The sequence below is a fragment of the Sapajus apella genome, unplaced genomic scaffold, assembly GCF_009761245.1.
Source record: "Sapajus apella isolate SASKATOON/1434 unplaced genomic scaffold, GSC_monkey_1.0 scaffold261, whole genome shotgun sequence".
Taxonomy (NCBI): Eukaryota; Metazoa; Chordata; class Mammalia; order Primates; family Cebidae; genus Sapajus; species Sapajus apella.
Genome location: NW_022437201.1, coordinates 25040 through 43308, shown reverse-complemented (window position 1 = coordinate 43308; position 18269 = coordinate 25040). Strand labels below are relative to the sequence as shown.

General features: G+C 41.4%; 1 protein-coding gene across 1 annotated transcript; it reads right to left on the bottom strand.

The window, feature by feature from the left end:
• Positions 1–12940: 12940 nt before the first annotated feature.
• GSPT2 (G1 to S phase transition 2) lies at positions 12941–15780 on the bottom strand. Its single transcript, XM_032271900.1, has one exon. It carries the CDS (start codon positions 15533–15535, stop codon positions 13655–13657), a length of 1881 nt encoding a protein of 626 aa, XP_032127791.1. The 5' UTR covers positions 15536–15780; the 3' UTR covers positions 12941–13654.
• Positions 15781–18269: the final 2489 nt, after the last annotated feature.

Here is an 18269-nt window from a genome sequence, read left to right as displayed (position 1 = left end):
ACTCTAATAACTGTTAAAATGTATCACACATATTATGCTATGTAGACTTTCTATTATCATTGTTTTGCTTTTGAATACTGCAATTTTGGTTTGTATTTCCCCTTTCACTCAGGAGTTTTTATTTTATAAGTAGAGAGTTTTAAAATTTACCCAGGGAAAGACTTTTTTTTTTCCTGTGTATTATGAGAAAAGAATGCTGGCTGTGTTATTTCTACATTATTGAATTTCCTGATACTTTGTTTGTGACCTGGAATATGGTAAAGTTTTACGAATATTCTTTGGGTGCTTGAGAAAGTGTTTTTCAATTATCGAGTTGTAAAGCTTGATACATATCTAGAAAATCTGCCTTGTTCATTATGTGAAATAGGTCTACATCCTTGCTTATTTTCTGTTCATTTGGCCTATCTTGGACAGTTGTGGTTTTTTTATTTGTTTGTTCGTTCGTTTTGCTTTTTTTTGATACAGAGTCTCACTCTGTCACCCAGGCTGGAGTGCAGTGGCATGATCTCAACTCACTGCAACTTCCACCTCCCGGGTTCAAATGATTATCCTGTCTCAGCCTCCCGAATAGCTGGGATTACAGTTGCGTCTGCCCAGCTAATTTTTGTATTTTTAGTAGAGACGAGTTTTCACCATGGTGGCCAGGCTGGTCTCCAACTCTTGACCTCTGGTGATCCACCCACCTTGGCCTTCCAAAGTGCTGGGATTACAGGCATGAGCCACCATGCCCAGCTGGACAGTTGTGTTACAAACTGTTATTGGCATGTTCTTGTATATTCCTCCCTGTATCTCCTATAATTTATGCTTTATGAAAATATGTATGTGTTACTTTGTGCATAAATATTCATAACTGTTTTGCTACTTCATTGGGAATTGTGGTTTTCAGGACCAAAACAAAGTTGGGGACTAGGGTGAAAGAATATGAAAATGATTTAAAGGATATGAAAATGTTATAGATTTTTAGAGAGAACATTAAAAGAGAAGAAAAAGGAACAAGGAAAAGGAAAGCAAGAAAAAAAAATGATCTGTTGCATAGTTAATAAGTAAAAGTAAAAAGATTTAATTTAAATCTAAGTCAATTATGGACAAGCACGGTGGCTCACACCTGTAATCCCAGCTTATCACTCAGGATCCAGAGGTGCAGTTTGTCCCAGGTGGATTTCTTATGGGACATTTTAGGGGATGGAAAAGGAGAAACTTACCATACAGCAATAGGGAGAGATGCCCTAATCTGGTGACTAGTACATAGCCAGAGGCAGAAGATTCTCTTGGCAATCATATTCATTTATTCAATGAATATTCAATGAATATTCAAAGATACCCGCTATGCGAAGCCATCTTTCATTTAATTCAGGTTTCTGTTAAAAAGGCATGGGCAAGTCTAACAACAGCTTAAAATCCCTGTCAGTCTCATGGGTCACACTGTTTCAATTTTCTTATTAACATTAAGTACTATTCTGTTCATATTCAATTCTTTTCTTTTTTTTTTTTGAGATGGAATCTCACTCTGTCAACCAGGCTGGAGTGCAATGGTGCGATCTCGGCTCACCACAACCTCTGACTGCAGCGTTAAAGCGATTCTCCTGCCTCAGCCTCTTGAGTAGCTAGGATTACAGGCATGTGCCACCATGTCCAGCTAATTTTTGTATTTTTAGTAGAGAGAGGGTTTCTCCATGTTGGCCAGGCGGGTCTCAAACTCCTGACCTAAAATGACCTGCCCACCTCGGCCTCCTAAAGTGCTGGGATTACAGTCATGAGCCACCGTGCCTGGCCCATATTCAATTCTTTTTTTTTTTTTGAAACGGAGTTTTGCTGTTGTTGCCCAGGCTGGAGTGCAATGGCGCGATCTCGGCTCACCGCAACCTCCGCCTCCTGGGTTCAAGCAATTCTCCGGCCTCAGCCTCCGGAGTAGCTGGGACTACAGGCATGCACCATCATGCCCAGCTAATTTTTGTATTTTTAGTAGAGACGGGGTTTCACCTTGTTGACCAGGATGGTCTCGATCTCTTGACCTCGTGATCCACCCGCCTCGGCCTCCCAAAGTGCTGGGATTACAGGCTTGAGCCACCGCGCCCGGCCCCATATTCAATTCTTATATGCTTTAATATTTCTCTCTCTTTGCTAAAATGCAATACTCCACAGGGGCATATATTTTTGCCTGTTTTGTTTTTATTCTATCTACATCATCTAGAATACTACTGTCACATGGTACATTCTAAATAAATGTTTGCTAATTAATGTATGAACAATACCCACTTTATGCCTTCAGAGAATGAAACATCTGATGTAGGGGCAGGCACAGCAATGTATTTGCATAAAAAATCAATTAATGTTGCTGTCACTACACTTCACTGCCTCATTTAACGCTCAACATATATTTAATAAGCTTTGTTCTAGTCCCTGTGCTAGCCAATGTGGGTATTGAGAAGAACACAGCACAGTCCCTGATCTCTACTACTATTGGATATAGTAGGAAGATTCCAATTATGTATTTTACACTAGATTATTATGTGTTTAGCATCGATAACTAAACAAACAACAATCCAATAACAATGACTTAAACAAGTGGTTCTCAACCCTTGAAGAACTGCAAAATCACCTGAGAAACTTTTACAAAAGGCAAACTCCCCACAAAATGGCAAAATTCTTATGGAGGGGGATTTAGCAAGATCTGGCATATATTAATACATGTTGGCCTATAAATCCCAATTCTCAAAATCAAAGAAACACTGGGGAAATACGAAAATGTTGCTGATTGTGGAAATATATGTTATGGAGAAAACTGTGATGATTAAATAATCATTAATAGAAGACTTGACAAATAAAATAATTTAATATTACGCAACTATAAAAAGAAATGATAACTGTTTCTATAAGTTGATTTGGAACACTCTCTAGGATATATTGGTAAACAAACAAAAAAAATCAAGATGGAGAAAACTGCATAGTGTATTATTATTTAGTAAAAACGGTGAATAAATCCGTGTATAGAATCATAATCAACAAGCTAGAAAAAAATGTACTTGACGGAAAGAAAGCTCAGATTGAGAGGAACAGGAATACAAGGGGGACTTTGCTCAAATATGTTGTTCTGTAGGTTTGACTTTGGTGCTATGTAAACTTCCCGCATATTTATAAAAGGTAATTAAATAATATAAAATAATTCCTATCAATCAATGAAAAGCAAAATTGGTTTTATTGTATATTCAATTGGTGGCATTATAACACAGAGTGGAACTATTTCGAATGATTTATAAACATAGTCATTTGTTCTGTACATCCCATTCCTAGTGAGATAAAACCTAAGGACCAAAAGAGTCACACAAAATGTTTAAACTGTTTTGAGAATTAGCATTTTTAATGATAGTTTTGGCATGTTTTTCAGATATTGTCAGGTGTAAATTAGTGGATAACAGTAATGAGTAATTTTCTTGGCATCATTGGGAGTCAGTGCTTGTGGCTTCACAGAAAGGATATACCGAAGTAAAAATAATGACATAAAGTACATATCCTGGAGCCCTAAATTTGAATGGGAAGTATGAGCATAAACTCATGATACATTTTGCTTAAATATTTATCTCTTAGTTCAGTTCTCTACAAGGCATCAGAAACCATGATGAACCCAGTGGCATGCCGTAAAGCACCATGATTTTACTCCCTAAAAAGCATTTCTCACCAAAAAAAATCAGTGCATAATGAATGAGGTGATTTGGGGAAACGTATAAGGTGAGACTTGAACAACCTGAGGTACAAGAAAACAGTAAGCTATCAAAGACTACTGGGGTCATGTAAAAATAACTTAAGAGCCAAACTGAAGAGCCTGAATGCCTAAAAATGGAATAGTTTGAGCGTATGTAACAACTAAACAAATTTTTTTTTTTTTTTTTTTTTTTTTTTGAGACGGAGTTTCACTCATGTTACCCAGGCTGGAGTGCAATGGCGCGATCTCGGCTCACCGCAACCTCCGCCTCCTGGGTTCAGGCAATTCTCCTGCCTCAGCCTCCTGAGTAGCTGGGATTACAGGCACGCGCCACCATGCCCAGCTAATTTTTTGTATTTTTGGTAGAGACAGGGTTTCACCATGTTGACCAGGATGGTCTCGATCTCTTGACCTCGTGATCCACCCGCCTCGGCCTCCCAAAGTGCTGGGATTACAGGCTTGAGCCACCGCGCCCGGCCCACAACTAAACAAATTTAAACAGACACATTAAGTGTGTTTAAATATTGTGTTCATAATGACTCTAAAATATACTTTGTGGTCATCTCTAAAAGTGCTAGGGAATAAATCCATTATTTGAAAACTAATAAATACAAGGAAAGAATCAAATAATTAGCCTTCTATTTGCATATAAACTATTTACTGTGTCACCAAATAGTCAATGAGGGGAAGATTCTTCTTAAAGAATTATCTTAGGCCGGGCGCGGTGGCTCACGCCTATAATCCCAGCACTTTAGGAGGCTGAGGCAGGCAGACCACAAGGTTAGGAATTCAAGACCAGCCTGACTAATACAATGAAATCCTGCCTCTACTAAAAATACAAAAATTAGCCTGGCATGGTGGCGCGCACCTGTAGTCCCAGCTACTCAGGAGACTGAGGCAGAAGAATCGTTTGAACCCGGGAGGTAGAGGTTGCAGTCAGCAGAAATCGTACCACTGCACTCCAGCCTGGGCGACAGAGTAAGACTCCATCTCAAAAAAAAAAAAAAAGAAATATCTTAGCTAATAAATGTAGACAGATAAATGGAATATCTTCATTCTACAATCTGTAATGAAATATTGGATCTAGCCAATCATCATCAATGTCTGCTAAAAAAGGAGATAACCAGACACTTCCCAGGTAGTGCTATGTATTTCTATCTGTTTCCAGATGGACAGATGGAAGTACATATTCTCACTAAAAAAAAGATAAAAGAAAAAAAGCAAACTTGAATCTAGTGAAGCCTCTAGCTCCAACAACCAATTTACAGAGAGGACAGGACACAGAGGGACATGTTAAACAAGGACAAAGACAGAATGTCAGCAAAAGCCAGACTGTAAGAAACTCTAGAGAATAAAGGACCCAAATTCTTCAACAAATAAATTGCAAGGGGCCGGGCGCGGTGGCTCAAGCCTGTAGTCCCAGCACTTTGGGAGGCCGAGGCGGGTGGATCACGAGGTCAAGAGATCGAGACCATCCTGGTCAACATGGTGAAACCCCGTCTCTACTAAAAATACAAAACATTAGCTGGGCATGGTGGCGCGTGCCTGTAATCCCAGCTACTCAGGAGGCTGAGGCAGGAGAATTGCCTGAACCCAGGAGGCGGAGGTTGTGGTGAGCCGAGATCGCGCCATTGCACTCCAGCCTGGGTAACATGAGTGAAACTCCGTCTCAAAAAAAAAAAAATAAAATAAAATAAAAAATAAATTGCAAGAAAAAAAAAGCAGAGAAGGGACAACCTATCGATTGAAAGAGATTCAAAAAGCATATCAACAAGTTATAATGCATGTGAGTAAATTGAATCCCGAGTTGAAAATCAAATTTCAAAAATTAAATAGTTATAAGCAATTGGACAATTTGAACTAGGAATGAGTATATGAAGATATTTAGGAATTATAATTAATTTTTTTAAGACAAGGCCTGGCTCTGTTGCCCAGGCTGGAGTGCAGTGGTACAATCTCAGCTCACTGCAACCTCTGCCTTCTGGCCTCAAGCCACCCTCCCACTTCGGCGTCCCAAGCAGCTGGGACTATAGGCACATTCCACCACACCCAGCTAATTTTTGTATTTTTTGTAGAGATGAGGTTTCAACATGTTGACCAGGCTGGTCTTGAACTCAAGAGATTCACCCACCTCAGCCTCCCCAAGTGCTGGGATTACAGACGTGAGCCACCACACCCAGCCTGTAATTAATATTTTACATGTGATAATATTATTCTGCTTATATTTTTTAAAGTGTCTACATCTTTTACAGATACATACTAAAATAATCTTTATTAAGTGATATGATGTTTAAGATTAGCTTCAAACAAATCTTTGGATGGAGAGAAGTTGGTGAGGGCTTAGATGAAATCATATTGACCAAGAGTTATTAACTAATGAAGCTGTGTAAGATCTAAGTGCAATCTTTATAATATTATATCTTGTCATGTATGTCATACTATTTACAATAGAAAGTTTAAAAAAGTGTACAGAGTCACAATACGGACTAATGAAATCAGAATTTCTAGATATGGGGCTAAGGCATTAACAGTTCTAAATGCTACCTTCAAATAAGTTTACTGTGCAGCTAAAGTTTAGAGCCAATGGTATAAACAAACAGGACCTTAATTTTTTTCCCCTCCCCATAAGAAGTCTGGAAGTATGCTTGCACTGGTTCAGTTGCTCAAATATGCCTGAAGGACAGCTTCCATATTCCAGCTCGACCATTTTCATAAAGTTTACTCTGGGACCTCATGTTCGTTACAACGTGGCTGCAACAGCTCCAGGCATCTCTATCACATTCCAAGTACCACCATTCTCTCTCACATCTGTCCTCTTATTAAGAAACAGCGTCTTTTACAGAAGTCCCAAAGTATTCCCTGTACACCTCATTGGACAGAACTGGGTCACATGTTCACCCCTAGCTGTAGGGGAAGCTGGAAAAACCATCATATAACCAAGGAGAATAGGATAGCCATGCTCGGATTGGAGAATTTCTGAGCCTCTCCACCCTTGACCCACTGAACATATTCCTTCTTTAAACAAAATCAGTTTTTATTATCACTGGGCATTGGTAGGAAAGGCTGTTGGGTAATCAATTCGCAAATACAGTGAGAAAGGAGAAGCAGAGCACCTAGGGTCAAAAATACAGTCAAGAGTAAGGACTGAATATGGACTGAAAGGAAGAAACTCAAAGCGATTGAGCCACATACTGCATCCAGGCAATTTTTGTATTTGCTACCTTGTTGGGTCCTCACAACAGTTCTACAAACCAAGTAACTGCGTCATCTCCCTGCTATGCATGAGTGACAAGAGACTTATGGGGGAGGGGCCAAGTGCTTTGCTCAGAATTCTGATTGGTGGTTCCACGGGGCATTCATTATCATAGCCGCTTCTGTAGTTACCAAGTTCACCATGAGAAATACCAGCAGGGAAAGGAAGAGGGTCAGTTGTTTGCTCAGCACAGTACTAGGCATATTTCATGTTGGGAGGAGAAAGTATTTTGATTCTGGCCCGTAGCCTGATGGTGGGAACTGCTGGCAGAGTTGAGGGCCCAAGGGCGGCCTAGAGCAGAACTTGCTCTTCATTGTAGCTACTGCCAGGCTGCACACTCAGGTCATTTGTGGTATCTTGGATGCCACTAACTCAGTCAGGTGTTGGTAGATATGTGGAGTCTATCAATCACACTTGGGAGTCGGTGAGGCTTGGCAATCTCACCATCCTCAGAGTTGGCTGCCATGTTGTCTATATTGCCAGCAGCTTTGCCTTCTTTGTCTTATGGAATGCATCTGATATACATTCGTTCCCTAGCCACCTCTGAGCTCAGCTCAGATTCTGCTAGGAAATCAATATTATTTTTCTCCTGCCCCCAGTTTTCCTCCAGGCCTTGAATAGTATGTCACCCATGGAGGCAAACCGTTCTTAACATTTGGTCACTATGACATTTTATTCATCATGAAGATCTTATGAAGCCACCTTTCATCTGTCTGCAATCATCAGCCTTTAAGTTTAGGGCTTCCTCAACTATAGCTCCGGACCTTCAAAGCCTCACTCCTTTTTTTTTTTTTTTTTTTTTTTTTTTTTGAGACAGAGTCTCACTCTGTTGCCCAGGCTGGAGTGCAGTGGCACGATCTCAACTCACTGCAACCTCCGCCTCCTAGATTCAAGCTGTTCTCCTGCCTCAGCCTCCAGAGCAGCTGGGACTACAGGCACATGCCACCATACTTGGATAATTTTCGTAATTTTAATCGAGACGGGGTTTCACTATATTGGTCAGGCTGGTCTCGAACTCCTGACCTTAGGTGATCCACCTACCTCAGCCTCCCAAAGTGCTGGGATTACAGGTGTGAGTCACCCTGCCCGGCCTTCACTTCTTGAATATATCAAATTTATGCTTGTGGATCACGTACCCTCTCAGACAAGAGTTTTTTTAAATTTAACACGCACTGAAGACTGTGGTTGTGGATGGAGCATTCTGTTATTAACATCACTCAAGAACTAAGCCTTTGGATGTTTAAAAAATGTAATGATTGGGTGGGTGAATCACCTAAGGTCAGGAGTTCGAGACTAGCCTGACCAACATAGTGAAACCCCATCTCTACTAAAAATACAAAATGAGACGAGCGCGGTGGTGCATGCCTGTAATCCCAGCTACTTGTGGGGATGAGGCATGAGAATCGCTTGAACCCAGGAGGCGGAGGATGCAGCGAGCCAAGATTGCACCATTGCACTCCAGCCTGGGTGACAAGAGCCAAACTCTGGCTCAAAAAAAAAAGAAAAAAAAAAAAGTAATGATAAATGTTATTTCACCATTCATTTATACACTACCAAACTGGCAAAATAAATTAAGACAGTTTAGAAAGTGATAGAAGTATCAATTAAAGAAGAGAGAAGAAAGAAATTCAAGGGTGGAGATCAAACACTAACATTGAACCCAGGAACTGCCAGCTAAATCTGCAGAAGGTATTTGGGGTATTTTTTGGTCACTTGCCATGTGACAAAAGTGTCCTTCTTTTGTGAATTTATTGGTTTGGCAAAAGTTCACTGTTACACTGCCACAGAACAAATAAAAGCAGTCTCAGGAGGAAATAATTCATGTAAGTTTCTGTTAGAAAATAGAGGAGGCCCTTTACTCAATGCCCCAAATGTGAAAGAAGGGCTACAAATTCATATATTCTGTACATATATCTTACCAGGTGAGAGACGTAATGGCATGATTGTGTACAGCAGCCTGACTATGAACAAATCTTTTTCTGTACTTGTATGCCAAAACCAAGGTCAAGTGTCAATGTTATCTGCTTGGACTTTGGAAAAAGTTCAGCAAAGAGAGAAACATCTTCTTTAGAGGCCTGAGACATGTCTGCACTTTAAGTTTATACAAATTTAATATTAGTGTTTCATGTTAATCTAAGGAGAAAACAAAGGGCTTTGCAGAAATGAAATCCCTTTTGATTGATGTCGAGTCTCAGAGCCTGAAGCTTTCATCAACACTGATTTATAAAAAGAAATTATACAATTTTTAAAGGCTAAGTGTAGGAAAAGAGACGCTCCCTAGAATTTAGACAAATTTTCTCTAAAACCATCTGGCATAGTCTAGTGCAGGATTGAACTGTGTGTGGGGCCAATATTCAATAATTTCCAGGAGCTGTAGTGTAATGTTGTGAGCTGTAGTGTAATGTTGTAAGCTATGTCTTCTGTATGTAAGTAAAGCTTTTGTTTGCTTGTTTGTTCTGATACATGGCATGTTTACTCAGCAGGTTCTTCTTTTCTTTTCCCTTTCCCTTGCTGATTTTGGTTATTTGCTGAAAACACACACACACACACACACACACACACACACACACACACACACGAGGCGCTTTGAAAAAGCCTCTACTGGCCTGCAGCGGTGGCTCATGTCTGTAAATCCTAGCACTTTGGGAGGCCGAGGCAGATGGATCACAAGGTCAGGAGTTCAAGACCAGCCTGGCCAATATGTTGAAACCCCGTCTCTACGAAGAATACAAAAATTAGCCGGGCGTGGTGGCAGGTGCTTATAATCAGAGCTACTCAATAGGCTGAGGTAGATAATTGCCTGAACCCAGGAGGCAGAGGTTGCAGTGAGCCAAGATCGCGCCACTGCACTCCAACGTCTGCGAATGAGTGAGACTCCGTCTCAAAAACAAAAAAAAACCAAAAAAAAAAAAAAAAAAAGAAAGAAAGAAAGAAAGGAAAAGCCTCTTCCAAATTCTAAGGTAGGTCTACATTCCCCATACTGTGGAAGTAACCAGTGGTGTCCCTGGGGAGAAGCCTTGGCTCAAATTCTCCTTCCCCTCAATGGCCAATGAGTAGATACTGTAACTGAAAACTAGAAAAATTAAAAATAGGGCAATAGTCTTAACAGAAAATATAGAAAGAGTAATATCGGACATGGAAGCAGGCACTGGAACAACTCAAATGCTCAGGTTTTGACAGAACTTCTCTAGTTGTGGATAGTTTGTTTACACTTTCATTTTACTAAAATGAGTATGTATACTGCAAAATGTTTTTAAGTAAATAATAAAAAGGGCAAGTGCTTGCACTGCAATGAGTCAAAATCATGATATTGTGAAAGGAGGGTCTATTTTGAGAGAGGATTTGTCTTTTGAGGACAGGAACAGAGGCCTTAGTGGATAGTAAAAGCACTGGCTGTTTTTCCTAGGTACTAGGGAAAGATGCTGAAAGTGAGCAGTGTGGTTTACTGCCTTCCATCCAGCCCAACCATTCCCCTTTTTCCTTTTCAGGTCTTTGCTGACGTACAGAGTAAGTTGGCCCCTTTCCTTAAATCTCCTCAGATTTGTCCCATAATGACCAGAGGAATAAAGAAGGAAAATTGGTAAAAAATATTGCCAAGAATAGGTAGACACTGAGAAAGTGTGAAGTAGGAAGCTCATAAAGTACTCACAGTATGCAACCAGATTTGAGAAGACTCCATAGTATCTTGGCTGCTGGGAATTGGAGATGAAGCTCTGAGGACATTTAAATCAAACTGACTTGAATTAGAGAAAATATGGGATCTCTGAAGGGAAACTGCCCTGAACATGGTTTTATAAATAGTTGGATGCCCTAGGGAATCTGGTACTCCGTGAATGGCCCCAATTTGGAGTATTGGAGAACACCGTCAGATATTAACAACTATAAAGAAATGTATCCAGGAAGTTGGAAAGAAATGTTACCGTGAGTTCGTATCTACTTTGTTAAAGAGACAGTCCCGTGTCTCCAAGCACCTGGAAGATCTGCTTCTCACTGAAATGCAAAGAATTGGTCTATTTTCCAAAAAGTGTATTTTTCTCTGAAGGTTTTTATATATAAACAGTTCAGAACTTCTGGTAGGGAAATTACTAAACAATTGGCTAATGAGAAAGAGATTTAGGAGCCAGTTTTTCATGGGAAATCATCCAAATTGGATGGAGACAAAGAGTTCTGTCCTGGCTTGTGGTTTTGGCCTATCAGTGGAAGACAGCCACAAATTACTATTAGTAAATTACTGAAATTACAAAACAATGAGATTGATGCAGCAGCAAAAATAGTTTTTTACAAAGTGGCTTCTAGGGCAAAACGTACCAAGTACTGGATTGATTTGTATGTTGTGTGAGGTTCAGTGCATAGAGCTTTTATGATAAAAAAGAAACTCTTTTTTTTTTTTTTTTTTTTTTTTTGAGACGGAGTTTCCCTCATGTTACCCAGGCTGGAGTGCAATGGCGCGATCTCGGCTCACCGCAACCTCCGCCTCAAGGGTTCAGGCAATTCTCCTGCCTCAGCCTCCTGAGTAGCTGGGATTACAGGCACGCGTCACCATGCCCAGCTAATGTTTTGTATTTTTAGTAGAGACAGGGTTTCACCATGTTGACCAGGATGGTCTCGATCTGTTGACCTTGTGATCCACCCGCCTCGGCCTCCCAAAGTGCTGGGATTACAGGCTTGAGCCACCGCGCCCGGCAAAAAAGAAACTCTTACCACTGACATTCTAATGATTAAAAAACTGGGTCCGAGATGTATGAGGCACATCCGTGTGGATCAGTTAGCTGATGTATTACAAAATAAAAATCCTCATTTCTCACATGGGTGCTCTGAAGACCTATGATGGATAATTCACAGTACAGCACTGATACTGATGATCCGACCAGACCAGTGTGGCTACCTCTGACAGGTTAGACACCCTGGAGGTATATGTGCACACAAAGGGAACAATGTAGAAGGAGACATTGCCTTTATCTGAGCATGAATGAGCCCACGGTGCTGTGGCAGCAGTCTCCACATCTATTCAACTAGCTCATGAGTATGAGGTTTGAAAATAATGCAAACTGTCTCTTATGTCAGGTATACTGCTGTGCCTAAGGCACTACCCACTTAACAAGACAGAAGGTTCCTCAGTTGTTGACAGTAATATGCAGGTTATAAGGCAACAAATGTAGCTACCTCAGAACCCATAATTGGTGTTTTCCTCAAGAAGTTGTTCAGAGAAATATCCAGTGCCTCTGACCCCAAGTGTAGGTCCTGATCTGATTATAAAAATGACTTCCCCCTTTCTTGCCAACCCAAGCACAAAAGATACAAGGGTGAAATAATCCCATTTCCCAGCCCAGGAGTCACTAACCTTTAGTTTTTACTCAATGACCAACGACCTTATTACAAGCATTTATCTTCTCAATAGCCATACCCCTTATTGTGTTGTGTCCCATATGCAAGTTTCATGAGGAACAAAACTAAGAGCTGTGTTTATTAAGATGATGGAGTAGAGATGAGTCTAGTCAAGGCTGGGCACAGTGGTTCACACCTGCAATCCCAGCACTTTGGGAGGCTGAGATGGGATGATCCCTTGAGCCTGCGAGTTTGAGGCTGCAGTGAACCATGACTGCGCCACTGCACTGCAGTCTGGGTGACAGAGTGAGACTCTGTCTTTTAAAAAAAAAAAAAAAAGGGTCTTTTCAACACATGGTCTGAATCCCCGGGCATATTTGTAATTTGGCCATGCTCAACATGATGGGACCTGACGGAATACAGTAAGTCCTCACTTAACATTGTCTACTGGTTCTTGGAAATTGTGATTTTGAGTGAAATAACACCTAACTAAATGAATTTTTTCCCCTCATCAATGTTGTAACTAAACAACACTGAACAATGTCGTACATTGTTTGTACACCTGGTATACATTGTTTTGCTTAATGTTGTAGTCTTCAAGAACCTATGGATAATGTTAAGTGAGCTACTGCTATACAAATAAAGACAGCCTGAGCCTTTCATTTTCAAATCACAAGTTGGGAAGCAGAAGAGCTCCTTTATTGACTGGACTTGGACAGAGAAAACAAAGCTCACTGGGAAGAGCCTTAACATAAGTTTTTCTCAAAATTAAAATTTTTCTTTTAATACACATTTATGCATTGTTTGTAAATTCCTCACTTAAAACAGTAAGTGGTGACGAGTTATTAAAAGTGATAGAACATATTCAACTATTTGAGAAAGTAATAAAGCTAATTGAATAGCATTACATAATGAAATTAAACATTATTCAAAAGCATTTCAAATAACCATAGAGTTTCAAATGGAGTATTTTATTCACATGTTAGTTATCATTTTAACATGTACAAACACTGGCACACTCTGACTGGTCTGCGTGGAACAAGGGTGGTCTAAATATCCTAAAGGAAGATGAAAAATTAAAGTACATTAATTTCTCATTATTATAGGCAATTACGTCCACATCACTTAGAAAGCTATTACTGATAATTGTCCAAGGAAGCAGAGTGGTACAGAGGAAGGAAACTTGAGGGTAAATTCAACAGTGACATAACTGAGATCTCAACATAGAAAGCTGACAAAACATGAATTTTTGCTGTGAAATTTCTCTTTGCAAAATATGAAGAAAAGTCAGTCAATGGGCAGTAAATAAGAGTGGGTGGTGAACTTTTGCTGTCAATTCTCCTCACAGTATCTTGCAGAGGCATCAAGAAAATTGCTTAGTCCTTCTCTGGGACCAGTTTCAGAACTTTTCCAATTGCAATGGTCTTACCCTCATCTCTTAAAGTAAAACGACCCATCTGAGGAAAATCTTTGAACGTCTCGAGGCAGATGGTTCCTGCTGTCCTTAAACGGGCAATGCACACTTGATCTTGTTTCACGAAGCGGGGTCGTGTCTTACTTTTTTCTCCTGATTTTTTGTCTACCAAGGAGATTAAGGCTGTTATCTCAACTTCCTCAATACAAGTATGAATGTGCAGCACCGCATTATAACCTGGGCAGATGATGGATTTGTGCTCAATAATCACTATCTGAACATCAAACGTGCGTCCAGAATGACAAAGGTTACTAGGATCACAAAGTATGAATCCTGGAAGAATCTCTTCTTCTTCAATTCCCTTCAGTCTGATTTTGAGGTTTTCACCTGGGGCTACAAAATCAGTTTCAGTATCATCAGAAAGTATTCCGAGAACTTCTACATTGTGCTTGTTTGGCATCATCACAAGCTGCTGGCCTTTAAAAATGGACCCAGATTCCAGCTTTCCCAGGACCACAGTGCCCATATCCTTGTACTTATCCACAATTGGCAGTCTAATTGGTCCATCAATTGATCTGTTGAAGTTTGGCATGTTATCCAAATACGCAATAAATGGTAATCCAGTGTACCAAGGGCAGAAATCTGACTGCTCTTTAATATTTGCTCCGGTCAGTCCTGAGCAGGGCATAAAGTGAATGTCCTTTTTTGGACTGAAGCCGACTTTTTTCAAAAAGGGTACCAGTTTTTCTTTACATTCTTCATATCTCTCGATGCTCCAATTTACTGTGGGATCATCCATCTTATTAATAAGCACTACTAAATGTTTTACCCCTGCAGTTTTTGCCAACATCGCATGTTCTCTTGTCTGTCCACCTTTTTCAAATCCAGTTTCAAACTCTCCTTTCCTGGCAGAGATGACCAGCACAGCCAAATCAGCTTGAGAAGCACCACCAATCATATTTGGGACAAAACTCTTGTGGCCAGGGGCATCTAAAATTGTGAAATGTTTCCTTTCTGTTTCAAAATAGGCACGACCCACTTCGACTGTTTTACCCTTGTCTCGTTCTTCCTGATTTGTATCTAAGGCCCAGGACAAATACCAGGTTTCTCTGTTTTTCTCCTTAGCTTCTCTTTCATATTTCTCCAGTGTTCTTTTGTCAACCATTCCAGTCAAAAACATTATCTGTCCTCCGATGGTTGACTTGCCAGCGTCTACATGGCCAATGAATACTACATTTACATGTTCTTTCTTAGGAGCACCTGAGGGTACGATCACAGATTTGGATTTTCTTATTTCCTCTTTCTCCTCCATCATTTCCTGGCCACTTTCTTCTGGGGGCCCTGAATGTCCCGTGGAACCACCCCCAGGCTCGGCTTCACTTACTTCTTTTCTGTGCTCCCATGATTCTTCTAGGGCCATTTCCACCTCTCCATTTTCTACAACAGGTTCTGAAAGTTCCATGGTAACGGCCGAATTGGAACCTTCAAGCGACACTAACGGTTCCTCTCGGGAAGTTTCCACAGGTGCCCCCCGTCCCATCCTTTTACCTTGAGGGTATCCCGCGCCGGTGCAGGTTTCAACGTTGCGGCCGGAGCCGGCCAGCGGGGTGGGCGGCTGAGTCGGGCCCCGCAGGAAGGACGGCACGAACTCCGCGGCATGTACGTTAGGCACGAAGGGCTTGGCGTTGACGTTGAGCTGACGGCTGAAAGCCGAGCTGAGGGGCTCGCGCCGGGCCTCGGCCACCGCAGACAAGACTCCATCCCCGCTCGACCCCGGGGCTTCCAGGTCCACCTGGTCCCAGCAGTCGGGAGCCGAGTCGCTGCTGCTGCTGCCCGAATCCATGGTCTCAAGACTTGCTGTGTGGCAGTGAGGGAGCGGGCTCAACAGGCCAGAAAGAGCGGGCTCCGCCGGCGGGGTTAAGGCAGCAAGAGCGAAGGGCCAAGGGGTAGCGACGCGAACCTTAGCGGCACCGTGAAGGCAGCTAAGCGCCGATGCTGCATTCGCAACTGCGGCGGCAGCAGCAGATATGGCGGCTCAGCACTCTCCTCTTGTGTGTGAGCCGATCTCCTCCCCCAAACCCCAACCACTTCCGACTCCTCCACCCCCGACCCAACGCCGGGGGTGGATTGACCCCTCGCTGCCATCCGTACGCTTGGCCTCCTTACTTCTCAGCCAGGGACTAAGTCCAAAAGTACTATTTTTTAAAACGAAAATTTCCATTCACTTTTTTGTTCACACGATCTGGCAGAGCAATTTGACCAAAATCTGATGATTACACCTAGACAGGCACACGTGATTTACATGATTTACAATTCTACTAAAAAGATTCAAGTAAAAGTGAACATTCCTATGGAACAAATGGGAAGCATGATAAGGGTTAACTATACGGATATCCAGAAACCCAGCAGCTGAAGGGAGAGATAACGAATGAGTAGGGAGGGACTCATGAAATATATGAGTTTGTAGCTGAACTTAGGAAATGCAACTTAAGATCACTCATTAATTTGAAATCCGCAGGCCTTTTGATTTTCCCTTTCCAGTGGGCCCCCATAAGCCTTTAACTTCTGCTGATGGCTTCTATAGTTTAAGGATAGGGTTACAACTTCTTTTCATGTTAAGCACCCTGGCTGTGTTGGAGGGAGAGAATTTCCAAGGAGGTCCTTCTTTCAGTGAAGATTCTAGTCACTTCATATGCAGATGCCTGCACAATGGCTGGCCTGCCATTCAATGGTGGATCACACAGACAAGCACAGCACTCAGATCACTCTTGTTTTACCAACCAACTGCATTCTGGCTTTACCTCCGCCACTCACCAGCACCTCCCCAGAGTACGCCCTCCACAGGCCTCGGGTTTTCCTGCCGCATTTCGGGGGGCCTGGAACCCTACTCACTGCTGGTGCTGGCTTTGGTCTAAGAAACAATCAGTGTCCGGTTGAACCCCTCTTCAATTTATGGTAATGAGACAGGGATGTAGGAGTCAGCCTAATTAAACCAATTAGGACTTCTGAGATGAACAAAGACCTTAAGACCCTAATCAAAAGAATCTCACTCTCAGAAAGTGTTAACAGTTGAGCCAAGGCCTCGGTGATCTTGTTTGTAAATTAATTTAGTGCAAACTGTGATAGAAAAAATAAATTTATTCCTGTGAATCTGTTTTTAGTCTTCTTATACTCAAATCTGCCACCTTTTCCTTTTATGAATTCAGGTTTTATGACACACCTAAAAAGATTGTTCAGTCCAAACAATCTGCTTAGTACAAGATGGTGTCACATAGTTGGGTATTAAATAGATCCAACAACAAAGCAAAATATTATAAAACCAAGTACCTGATTTATAACTTGAGAATTGTGGTCTCCAGACTTTACGGATAAGAAAAAAAAGACAGACTTGTACCCTCGATGTTTTCTTTCTGGGGCTGCCACTATTTTACTAGTTCTGTATTGTTTCCAAACCTTTAGATACCAAATACCTTCATTCTTTTTGCCTCCGGTTATGGCTTCATTATTTGCAGTGACATAAAGAGAATGTGCATGGTTATTCACAATAAACAGGAAGAACTGAGACGTGGAATGTGCAGAGAGACCCTGGACAATACTCCACACAAGTGCTGGAGACTTCTTGCACATTCTGTGAACCTACAATGGACTGGGAGAACCTGTCAAGGTTTTGGCAGTCATGTTCACATAAGGTAATTCATGCAGGGAAGCAGGAGACATCTAGGATTTTTCCTTCATCAAATGCATTGGTCATATTGGCATGACTGCTACTTAGTGATATCTCAGAGAACAGAGGATACTTCACTGTTAGAATCATAAAGGAGAAATGAGAAATAGTCTGTGAATGTCCTCACAATCCATCATTGCTAGGGTTCCCAGGTCAACCCAAGAGAGAGAGAGGAACTGACCAGATTGTCTCCAGAGAGATTGGCCTTGGACAAAAATCTTTTGGTTTGTGTGATGAGATGCTTTTCTCCAGTCTCTCTGCCTAAGAGTTCTTCAGTAAACGAGACAATTTTCCTCATCAAAGGCTTTAAAAAAGAGTGTAGGTAACATCTAACCATTGTTTAATTCAATCTGTTTCCTCCTTTAAAAATACTTTTTATTGTAAAATATACCACAAACACAGAAAGTCACACTAAAAAATTATAGCTTATTGACTTATGAGAAGGGAAACACGCTTGTAACAACCATCCAAGTTAATAGAAATTTGCCAGCCAACCCAGAAGGCCTACCTGTTCCCTGTTCAATCACAAATGACTTCCTCCACTTCTCAATGTAACTTCTATTGTGACATTTACTGTAATAACTTATACAATTTTCTGAATAGTTTTTTTTTTTTTTTTTTTTTTTTAAGACGGAGTTTCACTCATGTTACCCAGGCTGGAGTGCAATGGCACGATCTCGGCTCACCGCAACCTCCGCCTCCTGGGTTCAGGCAATTCTCCTGCCTCAGCCTCCTGAGTAGCTGGGATTACAGGCACGCGCCACCATGCCCAGCTAATTTTTTGTATTTTTAGTAGAGACGGGGTTTCACCATGTTGACCAGGATGGTCTCGATCTCTTGACCTCGTGATCCA